The sequence below is a fragment of the Octopus sinensis genome, linkage group LG7 (genome assembly GCF_006345805.1).
Source record: "Octopus sinensis linkage group LG7, ASM634580v1, whole genome shotgun sequence".
Lineage (NCBI taxonomy): Eukaryota > Metazoa > Mollusca > Cephalopoda > Octopoda > Octopodidae > Octopus > Octopus sinensis.
This window is the reverse complement of record NC_043003.1, coordinates 48,115,597-48,137,379: the sequence shown is the minus strand read 5'-3', so window position 1 is coordinate 48,137,379 and position 21,783 is coordinate 48,115,597. Positions and strand designations below refer to the sequence as shown.

General features: G+C 38.7%; 1 protein-coding gene across 3 annotated transcripts in view; it reads left to right on the top strand.

Annotated features, from left to right (window-relative positions):
* LOC115214090 (S1 RNA-binding domain-containing protein 1-like) overlaps nucleotides 1-21,783 on the top strand; it is a 257,151-nt gene that overhangs the window by 25,456 nt on the left and 209,912 nt on the right. For all 3 annotated transcript variants that reach the window (XR_005000026.1, XM_036504745.1, XM_029783142.2), the window contains exons 8-15: nucleotides 2,607-2,764; nucleotides 4,329-4,425; nucleotides 6,523-6,630; nucleotides 7,514-7,605; nucleotides 9,425-9,507; nucleotides 11,491-11,597; nucleotides 17,346-17,522; nucleotides 21,155-21,319. Coding sequence is in view for 2 of the 3 variants with exons in the window: in XM_036504745.1 (XP_036360638.1) it covers nucleotides 2,607-2,764; nucleotides 4,329-4,425; nucleotides 6,523-6,630; nucleotides 7,514-7,605; nucleotides 9,425-9,507; nucleotides 11,491-11,597; nucleotides 17,346-17,522; nucleotides 21,155-21,319 (987 nt within the window). In the remaining variant the exon portion in view is untranslated. The remainder of the gene's footprint in view (nucleotides 1-2,606; nucleotides 2,765-4,328; nucleotides 4,426-6,522; nucleotides 6,631-7,513; nucleotides 7,606-9,424; nucleotides 9,508-11,490; nucleotides 11,598-17,345; nucleotides 17,523-21,154; nucleotides 21,320-21,783) is intronic.

Below are 21,783 nucleotides of genomic sequence, written 5' to 3'. Positions count from 1 at the left end.
CAGTCTTGTCACACTCTGTGTCATGCTGAATCTCTGAAGGTTATGGTTACACGTGTCTATGGAGTGCTCAGCCACTTGCATGTTAATTTCACAAGCTGGCTATTCCATTGATCGGATCAACTGCAACCCTTATCATCATAACCAACTGAGTGCCAGTTTGTACCTCAGGTCGACCAAAGCCTTGTGAATAGATTTCGTAGACAGAAACTGAAAAAATTCCATTGTATAAATATATGTGTGTGTGTGTGTGTTTGTTTCTTACTGTTTCCATGCTTTGATTTCATGTAACAGTTGTATATGAATGTCATAGTCATGCAATCTGCTGTGAAAACATGTCTAATATAGAGAAATATTGCCTTACTTCGAAGCAGGTGAGGGTGGTGAAAGGAAAGGCATCCAGATGTGGAAAAGTGGATGTTAAAGAATGATGATAATAGTAGTGGTAGTGTTGGTGGTGTTGGTTGTGGTGGTGGTGACGACAGTCGTTATGGTGGTGGTGATGGCGGTGGTGACATTTTATCCAAACGCATCTAGAATAACAACAATCAAACTGACTGAGGCAGCTTCTAATTTTAACCTGCTAGAAATAGCAGCCAAACTTTTCTAAAATGCATCTTTAAAAAGGAAGGACACATTAGAGGTAAATTAGCACTAAATATACAATGTCTGAAAAAAAGATGGAATGGTCATAGCTGGAGTGACTTGTTGGATCAGGGATAACATAAGGCTAAACAATGGCAACAAATGGCAGTCAAGAGATTGTTCTAGAATAACTTAGTTATTATTTTCTGGTTGATTAAGTGCCTAATGAAGTTTGTAAGCTTGGTTTGTGCATGTGCATCTGGATGTCGTTAGTGTATATGTGCGTGTATATTTATAGTGTGCATGTGTATTGGTGTGTATGTGTGTGCGTGCTGGAGGGTGTATTTTGTGTTCACGTGTCAGTGTTTTGCGTGCATGTGTATGCTTTTTTTTATGTATATGAGCATGTGTGTGTTTAAATGTGTATGTTATGTGACTATGCATATTTTTGTAGATATGTGTGAGTGTATGCATGTGAGTGTGTATGTAAATGTGTATGTGTGTGTGTGTATATGCATTTGTGTGTGTAAGAGTGTGTTTGCTGTTTGTATACTCTGTGTGTGTGTGTGTGTGTGTGAGACTGAGCATGTGTCCTAAGCGTGACTTGCAGATCTCTATCGTAGATAAACATATTTCTAAATTGTTATCTTTTCTAAATTTATCATCTTCATTCTCCACATCATCGTCACCACCATCAACATCATCACCACCACCACCATGATGATGATGATCATCATCATCACTTCTTTATATGAAGGAATTTTATATGTATGTAGACATACATGTGGCTGTGTGGTAAGAAGTTTGCTTCCAAACCATATGGTTTGAGGTTCAGTCCCACTGCATGGCACCTTGGGCAAGTGTCATCTTTTTACGTGACACTAGCACTGGTATCAATTCTACTGACCTCACCTGTGCTTGTGCCACGTAAAAAGCACTAAGTCCACTCTGCTGAGTGGTTGGTTTTAGGAAGGGCATTCAGCTGTAAAAATTCTGCTAAAACAGTCACAGAAGTCTGGTGCAGGCTTCTTGTGAAATCATCTTACTCATGCTAGCATGTAAGGCGGATGTTAAACGATGATGATGATGATGATAGCAGCAAGCTGGTAGAATTGTTACCACGTTAGGCAAAATACTGCTAAGCATTTTGTTTGTCTTTATGTTCTGAGTTCAAATTCCACTGAGGTCGACTTTGCCTTTCATCCTTTCAGGGTCAATAAAATAAGTAACAGTTGAACATTGAGGTTGATGTAATTGACTTACTCCTCCCCTAATATTGCTGGCCTTGTGCCAAAATTTCAAACCATTATTAGTTATTATTCTGCCATGGTCATGAGTTCAAATCTTATCAAGGTTTACCTTGCTCTCATCCTTTCAGGTTCAGTAAAATGAAGTACTAGTCGAAGAACTAGGGTCCATAGTCTCGACCAATCCCCTTCCCTGAAAAACTGCTAACCCTGTGCTAATCAGAAGCTATTATTATTATTATTATTATTATTATCATTATTATTATTATTATTTTAATAAGGCAGCAAGCTGCACTGGGTGAAATGCTTATCAGTATTTCTTCTATCTTTACGTTCTGAGTTTAAATGCCACTGAGGTCAACTTTGCCTTTCATCCTTTTGGGGGGGTCGATAAATTAAGTACCAGTTACGTACTGGCCCCCCCTCCCCCAAAATTTCAGACCTTGTGCCTAGAGTAGAAAAGAACCGTTAGCGCACTGGATGAAATGCTTAACAGTATTTTACTCGTCGCTACATTTTGTGTTCAAATTCAGAGTCAATAAATTATGTACCAGTGAAACGCTGGGGGGTCAGCTAGTCCCCTCCCCCAAACTTTCAAGCTTTGTGCCTTTAGTGTGTCAACATTCCTGACCATGAGGAAATATTACCTCGCATGGAAACGTGTGGGAGCTGGCAACAGGAATGGTATCTGGCCATAGAAAATCTGCCTTAGCATATTCAATCTGACTCATGCAAGCATGGAAAAATGAACATTAAAACTATAATTATATTTTTCAGATCCGAGCTGACGAAAACAGCAGAGAAGGCCTCTATTGAAGTGTTCTGTAGTAATCTAAAGAGTCGTTTGCTAATGGCACCACTGAGAGGGAGAATTGTACTGGCAATAGACCCTGGCTTTCTGCATGGCTGTAAGGTCGCTGTTATATCAGAAACAGGTGAGCTTTTATCATTTCTTTTAACTCATCACATCATTAACATCATCCTTCAGTGTGGTTAAACAACCAATCCTAAGTAATCAGGATTCACAGTACAGATTGTACTGTTCATTCTTTTGATCACTGAATACCTTTGTGGCTTGTGTGACCACATGAGTGATTTTCCTGAGTTGCCATCTCACCCTTGTACACCAGTTGGTCACAAGGTTACCCTTTTACAGCTGAGTGGACTGGGGCAACATGAAATGAAGTGTTTTGCTCAAGAACACCACATACAGGTCTGGGAATCAAAACCATGATCTGGTGATTGTTAGTGCAACACCCTAATCCACTGGGCCATGTGCTATCATTAGCCCATGCATCTCTTGTACTGTGTACCACATATGGTACACAGGGTATATTTCTCTGGTGTCTATGCATCATATATGATACACATTCCTAATTTTTTTCATCCAATAGAGTAACTTGGGACATATGAAAAGAAACCTTTATATTACTCAGAGCATATGAAACAAAAGCTAACTAGAGGTCAAAAGACAAGCATGGATGTTTAAGACAAACTTCTGAAAAATGATTTGGACAAGCAAGGTGTTATTACTTGGTATTTGGGTTGCTAGATCTGTTTCAAAAAAGTAACACCAAATTTTCGAAATGTTGCTCAATCATACAAGTGGTGTCTTTCATTCTTAATGTTCCATGAAAAGCCTGTCTGGCTATAGGGAAATATGGTTGCTCGGAAATATGCAAGAGTTGGTAACAGGAAAGGCATCCAACCATTGAAAATCTGCCTCAGAAAATTCCATCTGACCCATGCAAGCAAGGGTGATGATGACGCTGCCACTGATGTCAATGATGACGACTCGTGACTCTTTAGCTTTATGGCTTATGACTTTTCTGCACCTCCTTTTCTTCACACTCCAAACCAAGCCAGAATATGGATGTGTAAAGTAAAACTAGTGTTCTTCATCTTCTTCATTTTAATATCTGCTTTTCCATACTTGCATAGGTCGGATAGAATTTAATTCTTCGAGGCAGACTGTTCTATGGCCTGATGCACCTCCTGTCACCAACTTTCATCTGTTTTTATGTAAGGTGATATTACTCCATGACCAGACATATTTTGATGGAATGTTGGTAAAGAAAGACACCGCTTGCATCATTGTAATGCTCGTTAATGTATATCATGCAATGTCAATACAAAAAGACAGCAACAGACACACACAAACACATACTCTCTCTCTCTCTCTCACTTTCTCTCTTTCTCTCCCTCTCTCTCTCTCTCACTTTTTCTCTTTCTCTCTCTCTCCCTCACACACACACACACTTACACATATATAGACAACAGGCTTCTTTCAGTTTTCTTCTGCCAAATCCGCTCGCAAACTTTGGCCAGCTTGGGTCTGTAGTAGAAGACACTTGCCTGAGGTACTACGCAGTGGGACTGAACCCAAGACCATGCGGTTGGGAAGCAAACTTCTTACCACACAGCCATGCCTATGTGTTGTGTAATTGCTAAAATCTGTCAGCATTCTTGACTCACTTGTTTGTTTACTTCTTGTTGTAGGTCAGGTATTGTATACAGACACTCTATACCTTCACAGCCATAAAAACAATGTGGTCAAAGAAAGCGAAAAATTAGTTGACATCATCAGCACTAACAGGTAACATCACTCGCTTTGGTCCATTTATATTGTTGTTGCTATTGTTGTTGTTTAGGTCCTATCCCTGCTCTAATTGAGTAGACCAAATAATAGAATATGTTTAACCCTTTAGAATTCAGATTATTCTGTCAAATGTAATGTTTATTTATTCACATTGTTTTGTATTAATCATGCATTATTTCATAGTTGTGAGATTTTAATGATGTCATCATCATCGTTCTCTTTCCATGCTGGCATGGGTTAGACAGTTTGACTGTAACTAGTAAGCTGGAGTGTTACACCAGGTTCTAATCTGATTTGGCATGGTTTCTACGGCTGGATGTCCTTCCTAATGCCAACCATTCCAAGACTCCAAGCACAGCATAATGCCAAAACTCTTAGTGACTTATCACTGCCAACGTGAGGCACAATGTTCGAAGGATGTTTTTCATGTGCCACTTATACGACACCAGCATTGGCCACACTTGGCTTGACAGTTCTTCTCAAGCATTGCATATTGCCAAAGGTTTTGGTCACTTGTCTCATGTTTATCATGACACATATACTGTTCACTTTCTGACTTTTGTACATAATTCTATGTACTGTACATGCACCTTTGATGAGTTGTAGTGCACCTGAGCACTATACACAATAATTTCATTATTATTATTATTATTATTATTATTATTATTATTATTATTATTATTATTATAATATTGCCATGTTGCTGCAAGATATTTGTGAAGATGCTCTTGAATTCTCTTCTGATTCTCTTTTGGAAAAGGTTCATTTCCATTAACATAAACAAGAACATTACAGCTTCCTATTTATTTTCCCAACAGTCTTTTCTTAATAACTGTGAAGGTTTTGTGTTGGTACATGATGGAGATTCCTCACATCATCATCACCATCATCATCATTTAACATCCATTGCCCATGCTGGCATGGGTTGAATGGTTTGACCAGAGCTGGTAAGCTGAGGGGCTACACTAGACTAATTTGGCATGGTTTCTATAGCTGGATGCCCTTCCTAATGCCAACAGTAGAAGAATATATATATGGTAGTGGAAGATAAACTTAATATGGGATGAACTGTTTGTACACCAGCTGTCATCACATATACACACAGAATCCATGATTTGAACAGCTTCAATATTCTGGCTGACGAAAACAATGTGATACCTCCTTTTGAACCAAGCCCCTTACCCTTCTCTCCTTTCTTTTATATATTTTATTATTAATCAGTTAGAGGCAGAGTGCACTTGACTTCTTTGTAGGTTATTCCAGATTGGTGAGTTTGATGTGGTTGATGTTTAGTTTGAATATTTGTTGGGGTGGAGGTGTGGATAGAAATAATTCCAGTGGGTGTCAGTTGTGGAAAGAAGAGACTGAGGAAAAATGTTGAGTGCAGGAACCACAAAATGAGACACAGTAGGGGTCAGGAAAAGAGGAAAGACTCAATTCATTCTAGATTGAGAAGTAAGCAACTAGATAGTTCAGAGACTGTTGTTCTATTATCAGTAAAACTGGCAGAGAGATGAAAGAATACATTAGTGAGTCGGGGATTTTTGTGTATTGGTGAATGAATCATTGTCAGTATATTGAAAGGTCTTGTTTTGGATGATGTTAACAATGTATCTGTGTGTGTGAGGTGCAGAACACAAAATTTAGAGGGGTGCAACTAGACATTATACGACTAATGTCTCTAGTTCTTTATCTTAACATTCTAAGCAGAGTTTTGGACAGGAATAACATTGACTCTCATATCTCTCTATCAGTTGGTAGGGAAAGAAAAGTAAGGATGGAAGAATATATAATTATTATACTAGCAAACTTGCTTGCTATTCTGCACTGGCAATATTTAAAATTGATTTGATTCTTTCAAGAATTTGCATTGTCGTAATTCATGATAACTAATCAACAAACTTTATTAATCCTTCCGAATATATATTATGATATGAATAACAACAATGCAGGACTTTCACTTATAATATAGGATTTGTTGAATATAGCCCTTTCTCCCTCTCTCACACACACATGATACCTTAAACCCAACTCCTGCCTCTCGAATTCAAGTTCTATTTATTTGACTCTCATTCTTTAATATCCATATTTCAGGTGTGAGGTAATTGCCATTGGCAATGGTACTGCATGTCGGGAGACAGAATCAGTATTATCCAAATGCATCAGCCAAAAATTATTCGGATCACAGAAGATTCAATATTGGTACAAGACAAATCTTTTATTTATTTATTTATTTATTTATTTATTTATTCCTTTATTTTATTATTCATGCTTTTGTTAATTTATTTGTTCATTTTATTTATTTCTGCATTTTTTGAATTCATTTCATTAATTATTATAAAACCTTTGTAAAGCATTAAGTGGAGCCCACATTAGTGTATTGCTTATATGTGTAGGGCAGTGCTGTTGTTCTCCCACACAGACATCTTAAACTGTCTCTAAAAAGTCATTCAACTGATTGGCAATGGTTCTTTTGAGGAAGCTTCTATGTGATTACTCAACATTTAAGAATTAACAACCAAATCTTTCTCAATTCACACCCTTCTGTCTTGCCTTGAATAAGATTAATACCTTTATCATTATAGTTTCTGATATACAAAAAAGATAGGATATCATTTTCTCCCCCACACTCACCCTTTTTTCTCAACTGTCATCTCCATGTGTATGCATTGTGAATATGATAACCGGAATATTAAACTCATACTATAGGTTTCATGTTGCACCTATGCTCACGTTTCTTATTGACCAGAGTCTCAGTAACTTACAGCATATGTCTGTTGATTCAATAAGCATTATCTGTTGAAGAATTCAGTTACCTTTCATTCATCCATAGTCAATGAACTAAGAACCATTGATGTATTAGAGTCAATTCAATTCACAATAACCTTTCTCTACAAATTTTGATTTTGTGCCAAAGTCAGAAATCACAGTTCAAGCAAGAGTTTATTGATTTATTGAGCAGATACAACCTTCTGAAGATTAGTTATTTACAAGATTGATAAAATAGTATCAGTGATATTGATATCATAAGAATGTTTTTATAAATAAAGCTATAATTAATAGGTTTCTCTATTTTTCACTTCAGTATTGTTGATGAAAGTGGTGCTTCAATTTATAGTATATCTACTGTAGCTCAGAAGGAGCTTCCTGATATGGACCAGAACATTCGTGGGGCTGGTAAGTAGAATTAGAGAGAATTTTATTCTGTTATAAACCATTAAACTCTGAATAGAAGCTTATTGTATTTGACCTTTAGAATCTGGAATACTTTTCTTTGCCGTGTGATCAGGGTCATCTCTGACAATGAAATTCAATCAGATGAGTTGTGTTGTTGTTTAATCCTAAGTCTACTCTGATTAAGCAAAACTATGATCAATGATCAAAGACGTTCAAACCACGAGATTACATTGTCCACTATATCGTTCTGTATTGGATGTTAGTATATACTTACTTACTTAAGGCCTTTGCTCCCTCTGGAACATAGGACATTGATGACTCCAAAATCAAAATCAAATTCAATGACTGGCATCCATGCTAGTGGAGCGCTAAGAATACCATCCGAGCGTGATCGTTGCCAGAGCAAGAAGCTGGCCTCTGTGCCAGTGGCACTTAAAAAACACCATTCGAGCGTGATCGCTACCTGTGTCGCCTTACTGGCACTTGTGCTGGTGGCACATGAAAAAACACTCGAGCGAGGTTGTTGCCAGTGCCGCTGGACTGGCTCCTGTGCAGGTGGCACATAAAAAGCACCATTTGAGCATGGCTGTTGCCAGTACCGCCTGACTGGCACATAAAAGCACCCATTACGCTCTCAGAGTGGTTGGCGTTAGGAAGGGCATCCAGCTGTAGAAACTCTGCCAGATCAGATTGGAGTCTGGTGCAGCCATCTGGTTTGCCAGACCTCAGTCAAATCGTCCAACCCATGCTAGCATGGAAAGCGGCCGTTAAACAATGATGATGATGATGATGTCTGATGTTCTAATGACTCAGGTAGTTCATCAATTCAGTAGTATCATTTCTGTAGTATTGATATCACTTCAACAAAGACATATTTTGTTGGTATATTTTGACTGACAATAAGCAAGAAACAAATTTGTTGTTTGCTCTTATATGTTGACTACTGCATAACTTTGTATGTATGCAGCTTTAGAACTATCTATCTCTCTGATACTTAACTCTCAGTAGGCATGTCCATCTAGTTGTATGTGTGAACCACTGGTGATATAGTTAGTTACTGTGAGCACCAATAGTACTATTGCTTTGTTGGCTAATAGTGCCTACCAATTTAAATGCCAACTGGTTAAGGAATTTTCATGTTAACTAGTATAGCGATTATATTGCTAACTAGCCTGCTAACTGTCATACCAACTACTATACCAATTATATTGCTATCAAGTCTATAACCAATTAAAATAACAACTAGCTTGCCAAATGTAATATTTATTAGTCTACAAATTCCTTCCACAACAAATGCTCCCTGTGATAGTTCATAGGGAGCATTTGTTAGTTCATTGCCCTCTCTAGGATTATTATTTATTTATCTACGTTCCAGTTATGTGGACCTTTGTGACCCAGGAAAATTTATTTGAGTCAGTGGATTGGCAGAATTATTTGTATCAGAGGAAGCGCCTTGCAGTATTTAAATACAGTTCCTTACGTTCTGAGTTCAAATCCTGCAGGTGTCTGTTATCATTCAGCTATTGATAAAATAAAATTCCATTCAATACTGGAATCAATTTGTATTTGCATAATGCATCCTAGACATGAATAAAATTATGAGAGAAGCTTTTATAATGAAAGTCTTTAAGAAAGTCTATAATTCCATTACTTCTATTTCTCTTTCCCTCATCCTAAGTTCATTAGGGCTTATTAATTACAGATGTAACAAATACTTCTGATCACAAAAATGTTTATAAGTTGATATTTCACTTATCACACCCAGGTGAAATTTATAAAACATTATTGACTAACTGACTGATTCTTCCTTCTGCTTTAGTCTCTATAGCTCGCCGTCTTCAGGATCCTATTGCAGAACTAGTCAAGATTGAACCTAAACATATAGGAGTTGGAATGTATCAGGTGAGTATTGATTTGTGCAGAATAGAACTTTATTTTTTCCAGTTGTATATTTATTAAGTATTCTACACCCAAAGCAACCCTAGAGTAGAGAGGGAATATCATTGATTAGGTTACAAATGGTGATGAAAGGACTGGCAAATTCAGCTGATTGATTGATTGACTAAGCAATTAACAGTCCCTTGATGTCTGGATGATGACATTTTTTGGTCAGTCTCATCTGTGATTTTTATCAAGTGCCTTATATCTTGGATGTATATACACAGACATGACAGAAGTAAATAGACACCCCATAAAACATTGCTTTATGTTTCAGGTTGCATATGTGGCTGTTTAATCATGCCATGTACAAAAGAAGCCTTGGGATTGTCTGAATTTTGGAGAGGCCGTATTGTGGGTCATTCTAAAGGTGGACATAGTGTAAAATCACAGAAAACCTTGGGATCCTGCTTTCTACAGTTAATACAGTGATTGTGCAATTCACCAGAGAGAGGAAGGAGTCCACATCACTTTGCCCAGATCAACCAGGGCCCTCTGACAGGACCGTTCTCTTTGCTAAGAGAAGCGTGGAGGATAATCCTCATTGCAAAGTCTCTGACATAGCAGAACAAGTTGATGTCAGTCCCAGAACAGCTGTCATGTATCTCCACAAACTTGGTTATTATGGCAGAGCAGCAAGAAGGAAGTCACTTCTTCGACCAGCCAACATCAAGCGGAGAAATGAATGGGCCAGTGAGATGATGGAGAAGCCACTAGCATTTTGGGACACTATCATATTCTCTGATAAGTCCAGATTTGCTGTATTTCCTGACCATGGCTGAGTGTGGGTCTGGAGACTCTTTGATCAAGAATTTGATGTGAAAAGATTGCAGTCAACAATGAAACATAGCATCTATTCTGTGATGGTCTGGGGAGCATTTGGAGCAATGGTTGATCAGAGCTAGTGAAATGTGAAGGAAACATAAGCTCAGATAAATATGTGTTCATATTGCAGGAAGAACTCCTTCCAATATTCTCCAGTGATGAAATGATTAAAGAAGACTATTTATGGAAGATGGAACTCCTTGTCACACGGCTAAAATGACCCAAGATTTGTTGGATGAGAATGGCATTAAAAAGCTTCCATGCCAAGCCAGTCACCAGATATGAACCCTATTGAACACCTCTGGAACATAATGAACAGTGCACTTCATAAAAAGAACAAGAAATGTGAGAGAATGAGAGAGATGGTAGAGTTGTGGCAGTTGTGCAGCATGGGATTTTAAAGGGCATCCAGCCATAGAAACCTTGCCAAAACAGACAATTGAGCTTGGTGTAGCTCTCTTGCTGGCCAGCTCCTGTTAGACTGTCCAACCCATGCCAGGATGGAAAACAGATGTTAAATGATGATGAGACTGATGATGTGATAGTATGGTGGCACTAGTGTTACAGTTGTGAGTATATAATGATGGGCGGTACTATTGTAGTAGTGATGATATGATAATGGACGTGTTACAATGGTATGATAATAACAGTAGTAGTAGCAGCAGCAGCAGTAGCGGTGGGGGCAGCAGCAGTAGTAGTAGTAATAATAGTAGTAGTGGTGGTAGTGGAGTTATAATGGTATCATGGTGATGGAGGTCTAGTTGTAATGTTATGGTGGTGTTGGAGATTGTGATGGTGTTATAGTTGTGGTGGTTTGATGGAGAGATAACAGTTGTGGTAATATTGTATAAGAAAAGTTTTGGTACCATGACAGTGGATTTGTTATTGTATGTAATAACATAAAACTAATAACTTCCTTTCTCTAATTTAGGCACAAGGCTGGCAGTTGTGGGGAGCGGGTGGGGTGGGGTGGGGTTAATCTACTCTTTTAAATCAATCTCAGTTTTTTATGGAACCAACTGTTTTTTTATACCTGGATACCTGTCATACATTAATGAAGATGATATAGTTGTGATGGTGTGTTGGCCTTGATGGATGACCACTATATATTTCTTCCTATAGCATGATGTTGCGGACAACAAGTTGAAAGATGCTTTAGATGGTATTGTACAGGAGTGTGTCAGTTTTGTTGGAGTTGACTTGAATACAGCTAGTGAACATCTATTAAGGTGAGTTACTCAGGTAAACCTTCTCATCCCTATTTTACATCATCATCATTATCATCATTTAATGTTTGTTTTCCATGCTGGCAGTTTGACAGGAGCTGACAAGCTGGAGAGCTGCCCAGGCTTCATGTCTGTTTTGGCATGGTTTCTACAGCTGGATGCCCTTCCTAATGCTAACCACTTTACAGAGTACGGGATGCTTTTATGTGGCACCAGCACCTATGTGCCCAGAAGATTAGGATCACTTGGCTGAAATGAGATATAGGAGACATGCCTGTATGCGAGAACACCCATGATTTTACTTAGCTTGATGTGTCTTCTCAAGCACAGCAAACTGTCAGAAGTCTCAGTTCCTTGTCATCCCTTCTGTGAGGTCCAATGTCTGAAGATCCTTTCTCACCATTCTTACATATGTACAATTGCGTCTAAGTAGATGGAATTATTTCTCCATGCCTAAAGGTTTTGTGCAGCCAACTTTACAGTCAGCTGTACTCATCATTGAGTTTAAAATGATAAACGGATCACTAAAATATTTAAGTGTTGGTTGTTTTGATTTTGATTGATCATATGATTGATGGTCTTGTGTTCTTTTTGTCAAGTATTAAGTGGTAGTTTTATGTTGAAGTTAATCAGAGGGTACTTCGGTATATACTGGAAAGTTATGATATGCTCAGATTGTGTTTTTACACTCACCGGTTTGATTTTGGAAGAAAAAATATAAATAATAAATGAGTGGAAATCAAACCAGTGAGTGTGTCCATATATTTGCCTTTGCCTTTCCCTTGGATAACACTGGTGACGTGGAGAGGGGAGGCCAGTATGCATGGGTGACTGCTGGTCTTCCGTAAAAAAAACCTGGCCCAGACTTGTGCCTCAGAGGTTAACTTTCTATGTGCAATCCATGGTCATTCATGATTGGAGAGGGTTCTCACCCTGTGTTTATAATGTGTGTTTGCATGCGTGTGTGTGTGTGTGCCTCCTCATGTTGATATCGTGATAATTGAGTGTGTCACCATCATGCAAATGGTGTTGTTTGTTTCCAATCTTCCAATAAAACATGTCTGGCCTTGAGGAAATACTAACTTTATTGGAAAGAAATAACCATAGGAAAGTGTGAAACAATGTTGTTGCTGCTGCTGCTGCTGATGATGATATATTGTGTTTTTAGAATTATATATACGTGTGTGTGTGTTTATACATAGGAAATACACGACAGTGTTTCTATATCTATGCCTATATATATATATATACATTGAGGCGGGTAATATAGGGGAGCAACCAGTGGGGAAGGTTGGGGTAAGGAGGAACGATGGCAGGAAGGGTTGGTGTAGGTTCCTAAGAAATAAAAACGTAGGATATTACGAGGCGGGAGGGTACTAAAGGGGATGGTCGGAATGAGGCAGTGTCAGGAGGAAGCGTAAGATCGGTGGGCAGTTGATGAGCTATGGCGCTAGCAGCTTGTCTTTTCACAGTGAAAGCATATGAGGAGAAGGGGTAGTGGGGGAGGGGGAGGGAGTAGGGCGTACCCGGTGTAGATGATAAGGCGTATCCGGTGTAGATGGTGAGAAGAGGGTATACTGGTATTGGTGGTGGGGGTGAGAGCATTGTTCACCGGTATTGGTGGTGGTGGCGGTGAGACAGTGTTCACCGGTATTGGTGGTGGGGGTGAGAACAGTGTTCTCGGTATTGGTGGTGGGGGTGGGGGGGCGTGTTCATCGGTATTGGTGGTGTGGGGGGGGTGGGGGTTGGGGGCGTGTTCATTGGTGGTGGGGGGGGGGGGGCGTGTTCATCGGTATTGGTGGTGGGGGGGGGCGTGTCCATCGGTATTGGTGGTGGGGGTGGGGGGGCGTGTTCATCGGTATTGGTGGTGGGGGTGGGGGGCGGGCGCACCGCCAATGGTGGAAAGATGGGAAGGATAGGATTACGGCTTGAGGTAGCCTAAGGTTAAATTTTGTAGAGAGAGAGATAGGAAAGATAATCAAGTTATGGCGAAGGCTTGAAAGTAGCCTAAAAGGTAAATTTTTTTCGTAACAATGTATGAATAAACGTAGTAAACAACGAATAAAAATAGTAAGATAAATTTTTTTTTAAGAACTTGCTGCGGGCATCGATCGGAGTTGAAATTGAAAAGAAAGTAAGTTGAATTGGGAATTTAAATTGCAGAATCGTAATGGTAATGGCGATTTTAAGTTTTAGCATAAGAAGAAGAAGAGGAGGAAAAAGACCGCCAATGGCGGAAAGATGGAAGGATGGGATTACGGCTTGAGGTAGCCTAAGGTTAAATTTTGTAGAGAGAGATAGGAAGATAAATCAAGTTTCTTTCCTCTACCTAATTACGTTACTCAGTGACGATAACGAATGTCTTATTTCTTAGGAACCTACACCAACCCTTTCTGTGCCATCGTTCCTCCTTACCCCAACCTTCCCCACTGTTGCTGCTCCCCTATATTACCCGCCTCAACTGGACTCCCCCCCTCCCCAACTCAACTCTAGAATATCTGTTTCTTTTTCTCTACCTAATTACGTTACTCAGTGACGATAAATGCTGTGACTACAAAGACCCGGCTGCTTTCTGCAGCAATTCCACATACCCCCTACCCATTCTAAGTACCCTGGATCCCCAAAGTACCCCGATCCCCAAAGTACCCCGGACCTCGTTGCCCCCTGCGGCGCTGACACGTTAAAAATGCTCGAACCGATCGTGACGATGCCGGACCCTCCGGCCCCTGTGCAGGTGGCACGTAAAAAGCACCCACACCAATCCACTCACGGAGTGGTTGGCGTTAGGAAGGGCATCCAGCCGTAGAAACTCTGCCAGATTCAGACTGGAGCCTGGTGCGGCCCCTGGCTTCCCAGACCCGTCACCGTCCAACCCGTGCTAGCGCGGAAAGCGGACGTTAAACGATGATGATGATGATGATGATGATATATAATATTATATCATCATCAAATTAGAAAAAAAACCCTTTTATAATTCATTCAATGAAAAATTAAATTATACCATTTAGAAAAATTACATCTTATAGAAAGATTAAACTAAGATAAAATATATATAATGATTAAGTATGTGCAAAATAGTAAATATATGTATATATATATATATATGTATGTTTTTGTGCGTATGTGTATGTATATATCAGGTCATCCCATAAGTTCTGTCTGAATTTTGAATAAAGAAAACAAGTGATCAAATGTTATATTTAATTGAAATTTAATCAATGTACTTTCCCTGATTATCTATGACTTCCTTCTGTGATGTGATCTTTGCAGTGTGGGGTCATACATTGTCCTGATGAAACATCACTCCTTTTTGATTCACTAAAGCGGGGTCTTTTTTCCTTCAAAGCTTGGTTCAAACGTTTTAATTGCTGACAGTACACTTGAGCATTGATTGTTGTATCATTGCATTAGGTGGTAACAATTCAAAGTGAATTACTCCTTTGCAATCCCACCAGACAGAGAAGAACCTTTTTTCCATAAAGTTCCCTTCTCGGTTGTGGTTGAGCTTTTTCCCTTTTACCAAGCCACTGTTTACGACATTTAACATTTCGAGAGAAGATCAATTTTTCGTCACCAGTCACTAGTCTATCCAAAAAGTGTGAAATGACTTCTGAGAATGGAGAGAAGAGCAGATATTAACTCGGGATTTGCAGTTGCTTTCGGTCAGTTCATGAGGCACCCATTTTCCAAGTTTAGGAACCTTTCCATGTTGAAGATGATGATGAACAGTTGTATGGTTTGAACTAAGCTTTATTGCCAATTCTTCAACTGATAATGCAGGATTTTCTTCAAGTAATGCCTCAAGGAGCTTATCATCAAACTCAACTGGACGTCCTATTCGATCTTCATCTTCAAGGCTGAAATTTCCACTTCTGAATTTTGCAAACCATCTTCTGCAAGTTCTTTCATTCAAGCATTCTTTCAAATAAACTGAGTGTATGTTTCAAGTCGCTTCGGCTGCAGAGTTTCCATTTTTGTACTCCTAAAGCATTATGTGCCTTAAATGCCCTTTGGATACTTCCATGTTAGAAAGGGTTTTAAATGTACACAAATGCATAAAAATAATTTTTATTTCCAAGAGACATTCTAAAATACTATTAAATTTCATTAAAGTTAAAAAATGGTAAAATTGGACAGAACTTATGGGATGACCTGATATACATACACACAAACACACACACATATGTATATGTATATACACATATGCATAAATATATTTACATGCACACATACACACACACAACAGACTTCTTACACTTTCTGTCTACCAAATTCACTCAAAAGGCTTTGGTTGACCCAGGGCCATAATAAAAGACACTTGCCCAAGGTGCCATACAGTTGGACTGAATTCAGAACCATGTGGTTGGGAAGCAAACTTTTTACCATACAGCCTGTACCGACATACATGTATATCATCATCATCATCATCATCATCATTACCATCATTTAACATCCATTGTTCTTGTTGGCATGGGTTGGACAGTTTGACAGGAGCTGACAAGCTAGAGGACTACACCAAGCTCTACTGTCAATATTGACTAGGTTTCTACAACTGGATGCCCTTCCTAATGCCAACCACTTTAGAGAGTGGACCAGCAGTGACCTCACCAAGTAGCTTGACCCCTTAACTGAGGGAGTAGTAATATCAAGGAAGGTGGCTTTGTGCCAAGTGACGAGAGGTCAGAGTATCAATAGAGGAAGAGAATTAGATGTCTTCTTGATGCAAGGGAGATATATGTCTGCCTCAATTTGGGGGTGGAGGAGAGAAAGAGAGAGATGAAGATGTGATGGGGTTATACTCAAATTACAAGGGAGTATATATAAGGGAAGTAGAATCAAGTAATAGATAGGGCAAATTGGTGATGGAGGGGAGAGAATGTATGAGGAAGAGAAAGCTCAAGGAAAACATGGGATGACATGGTGAAAAATGATCTTTAGATTTTGACCTGCAAAGGGGACATAACAGAGGAGTGTATTAATTGGAGGGAGGCTGTGCTTGAGAAGACCTGTCCAGCTAAGTAAAATCAAGGCCATCAAAGAACTCGACATTGAATGTTCCAAGTGCATGTGGATGTCTAATCACAGTGCATCATCAAAGAAACTCCTGTTGCATTTTGTTACAGAGAACTAACATTTCTTGTGTAATATCGATATAATTGTAGATTTAAACATTACTTTTATCATCATCAGCATCATTTACTGTCTGCTTTCCATGCTGGCATGGGTTAAACAGTTTGACTGAAGCTGGGGAGCTGCACCAGGTTCCAGTCTTATTGGCATGTTTTTTACAGCTGGATGCCCTTCCTAATGCCATGTATATGTTTATATCAAAGTATATATAATGTGTTATATAACTTATGATAAATATATAATACAAATTTCTGTGAGTGTGTGTGTGTGTGTGTGTATATATATATATATATATATATATATATATATATATATATAGGGAGAATTCACAAAAACTATATATATATATATAGGGAGAATTCACAGGTGGTGTGGGCAACAAACAGATGTATTAGTATAATGCTCAGGAAGTGAAAAAGTCTTTAAACATTTTGAGCCTACGCTCTTCTACAGAAAGGAACAAAGAAAGAAACAAGGAGAGAAAATAAAGAATGTGTAGTGGCTATATATTATACATTTTGTATTCTGTTAGTAATTATTGTGTCATATGTATAACCTCTAGTATTGTGTAATATGCATAAGTATAGTATTAATTCAATAGATATACCTTTTTATTTCCAGGAAGGTGTCAGGTTTGAGCTCATCACAGGCTAAACATATCATTGAATGGCGAGAAAAACAAGGAAACTTTTGTAACCGTGAGCAGTTAAGACTGGTGAAGGGCATCGGGGAGAAAACATACAATCAGTGTGCAGGATTTATCCGAATTAACCCTACTGGAAATAAATTAAATTTGAGGTCTGTATTAAATATGCACACATGCATGTACGCACACACACACACCTGTTTTTGTCTTTCTATACATTTTGATGATGTATTTTGTGTCACTTTCATCAATGAGTATTCCGGTTGTTGAATCTATGAAACTATCTCTGAATGAGCAATAATGCTTGATTGAGTTGTACCCATAAACCTTTTTAAAGTGATCTAAATTAAAACCTTCTATTAAAATTTCATGTTAATATCTATTCTAAACACCAGCTTAATGACAAAGTTACTTCGCTAAATTCTTCATTAATTTCAGTATTAAATGAAATAAAGGCAGCATATTCCAACAGAAATATGGTAACAAAAAGGTACAGGGTATGTTCAATATCTCATCCAGGATGAGATTGTGTGACAAGGTTAGCTCTATTTAATTACATGTACAGTTCATGTAATTATAATTTCTGTACAATTTCTGCCTACCCAATTTTACTCCTGTGGTTTGGTTTGACCTAAAGTCATAGTAGAAGACACTTGCCCACGGTATTGTTCACTAGGATGGAAACCAGGACCTCTTGATGACAAAGTAAACTTACCAGTTCACTTACAGACATGACCGCACTGCAACTTCTTGTGCAATTGGTTTTGAAGTATTGTGTGCTGTTATTTATTGTTTAACCGAAGCAGCGCTTGGTTAAGTAAATTTATGATTAAAAGCATTCCAGTCATAACTGTCCTATCAATTTAACCCCTTAGCATTTAAACCAATCATGTGTGGCCCAAATTTTCTACCTGTTTTACACTCAAATGAGTCAGATCCCATCTCTCACACCTACCCTACAATGTCATTCTAAAAATATACTATCATGTCATCAAACCAATGAGAATAAGTAAACATTACATTTGACTGAGTAATCTGAATGCTAAAAGGTCAAACTTTGTGTACTTGCTTGACAATAAGTTGTGATAGAGCAGACTTATTGTTGAAGGCATTCCTGCCATGGCTATCTTATCTGCCCCTTTTTTTAAGCAATAGTGTACATGAGAATGCATCATCTAATGTGCCTTTTAACACATTAACTGCCATGGACTGTTGTTGGAACTTACTGGTGGTGCCACATTATTTTCGGTTGCACTGTATATTGTTTAATCCCAAGGAAATATAATTTTTTTGCATTTTCATATTTCATAATTAAACTTTAATATTTAGTGCTCATGTTTATTTAAATATCCTCAATACTATGTCAAAGATACCAAATAAAATATTTTCTCAAATTATGCAAGTGTGCCACCAGTGATACATATGATGGATGTGTGAAGTCTGTAATGAACCACTTGTGATACATGTGGCGGTTAACATGTTAAATTCGTATGGTGTGGTTTGTGAAGGCATGTGGCTCAGTGGTTAGAGCGTTGAGCTTACGATCATGAGGTTGTGAGTTCGAATCCCGGACCGGGCTGCGTGTTGTGTTCTTGAGCAAGACACTTTATTTCACATTGCTCCTGTTCACTCATCTGTAGAAATGAGTTGCGATGTCACAGGTGCCAAGCTGTATCAGCCTTTGCCTTTCCCTTGGATAGCACTGGTGGCATGGAGAGGGGAGGCCTGTATGCATGGGTGACTGCTGGTCTTCCATAAACAACCTTGCCTGGACTTGTGCCTGGGAGGGTAACTTTCTAGGTGCAATCCCATGGTCAGTCATGACCGAAGGGGGTCTCAGCAGCTCAGCAGATTTGATAAACTTTTTTAACTGATGAAGCCACCTTGGAGAGGCTTCCCCATTGGGTCAAAAGATAGATGGATTGTTGTTTTACTTCAGATCTATTTTGACTGGCAAGACTTATATTCAAAGATAAGCTATCTATGACAATCCTCCATGTTCTTTTATATAAAGTGTGTCTAAGTCTATTAGCCAGTGTGTCCTTACCTTTTTTAAGGTGGTATGATTTGATCTGAGTGAGATTTGGATGTTATTTCTAGCTGGTCAAACAGCTGTCAAAAGCAGTCATGGACATAGACATACTGCAGCCTGTGGAACTATTTGAATGGTATGCCAACGAAAAATTATCTTGAATTCTTTTAGTAGAGTGGTCAGCCTGTTGATGAGCCATGTCTCATGTAGACTGCATCTCAGATAAAAGATTGCTCATCCCTAGTGTAGAGGTGCCTGGCCTATCATTTTACTCCCCGTGTAAAAATGTGATTTCTCCTTCAGGAGTATTTGAATTGAGCTCAACAATAAGAATTCACAAAACTTGCTGCAGTATCCTATTTATTTCAATATCCATAACTCTCTCTCTCTCTCACACACATACACATTTACTATGATCTGAGAAGTTTTTGAACCCCACCATCATGTTGTTAGTCTAGCCACAGCCAGCAGTGATGAGTGAACCAGTTGTAGATAATCAAGCACAGAGTAAATGAGCAGTGTATGGTAAAACTCAAAAGAAACTTGTGGCTAAGAACTGATACTGTGTGTGTGTGATATAAATTCTTATCATCATCGTTTAACGTCCGCTTTTCATGCTAGCATGGGTTATATATATTATATACTTGTGCATGTTTTTACACAATACTAAAGATTATATATGTGGGCTGTGTGGTCAAGAATTTTGCTCTCCAACCACCTGATATTAGGTCCAATCCCACTTTGGGCAAATATTTTCTACTATAGTCCCAAGCCAACAAAATGTGAGAGGATTTGGTAGATGGAAACGAAAAGAAGACCATTGTATAAGTCTATCTGTGTATATATCGGTATGTGTGTTTTGTGTTTTCATTTCCTTGTCTTGACATTGCGTGATTGTTGGAAACAAGAGTGTCAGTGTCATACAGTCGGAATCCTTCATTTTCTTTCTTTTATTATGAAACTGGTGAGAGTGTGCAACAGAAAAGTAATCTGGCTGTAGAAATTCTGCCTCAGTAAATTTCATCTAACCTATGCAAATATGGAAAAGTGGATGACAACGGTGTGCTGCCACTGCCACTACTGTTACTACATGGTCTGGAGGCAAGCTTCTTAGCACATATTCACACTAGCACGTACAACAGAGTACCCAAAAGTAACTGGAAATGTTCTCTGTGTTACAAGCTTCTGCCATTAGAAGCCACTTGATGTGATCTTCAGGCAACAGTCTGCCGACTGACGTCATCCACTGGAGTTGTATTGTCATGTGGTGAGCCTTTGTCTTGCAGTGCTTCTCCTCTGTTTGTTGATTTTTGCGATGGCTGAAATGAAGGAACAGCATGCTTCCTTGAAATTCTGTTTTCTGCAGGGGTAAATAGCAGCCAAAACTGTTGTCATGCTTCAAACAGCTTACAAGGCTGCTGCCATGAGCAAAAAAACAAGTTTACGAGTGGTTTCCATGCTTTAGGAATGGTCACTTGTCACTTGAAGACCAACCTTGTTCAGGGCATCCATCGACCTCCCAAATGAATGAAAACATCAGGAATAGTGGAAAACACTTCTGGTCCAATGCATTGCTTCAAATGGAGAATACTTTGAAGGCGGTAAAAGAGTAAACATGTAAAGCTAAGTGAATAAAATCATATTGCAAAATTCCAGTTTCTTTTGGGTACCCCCTCATATGTCTGAAAAAGTCTACTTCTTCAAAGCTGATCTGGGGTGAAATAATGATAACAATATTTCAATGTCTTACAGTGAAGAAGTGTGTGAAATAGAAGCAGGACCTTCAAAAGGGAAAAAACGAAAACTGAAAACAGAGTCAAAGCAAAGTTCCAAGAAAGTCAAGCTGGAAGTGAAAGATGGACCAAATCCACTGGATCGCACCTGGATCCATCCAGAGTCTTATGGTATTGCTTGCAAGTAAGTTGATTTCTTTTTGATATATATCTTTTGTCATTGTATGTATTGTCATCATAATCACCAATGAAATAGACAAGACAGAGAGTGAGTGAGAGGAGAAAGGACACAAACGGGGAGTAATGAGGGATATTCCCAAAGAGAAATTGATAGAGAGAGAGTGTGTGGATAAAAAATTGTAGTGAGAGAAAGGTCTTGTGCCTTCTGATCATATGCTAATCCAGCTTGTGGTGCATATGCCAAGATAAATATTAATGTTGCATTATCTAATACTAGTTTTAACTTATCAATCCTATCACATGCCCTGACTATCTTGATCACTTTATCTATCCACTTATCAGACAAGACCATACCTATATCACACATGTCATCACTACTACTTACCCACAAGAGTTTGTACTTTTGTTCCTTGCCCATGAAGAGTCTAGTAAATGCTCCCTTCCATCAGGCAGCTACATGCCTCTGTG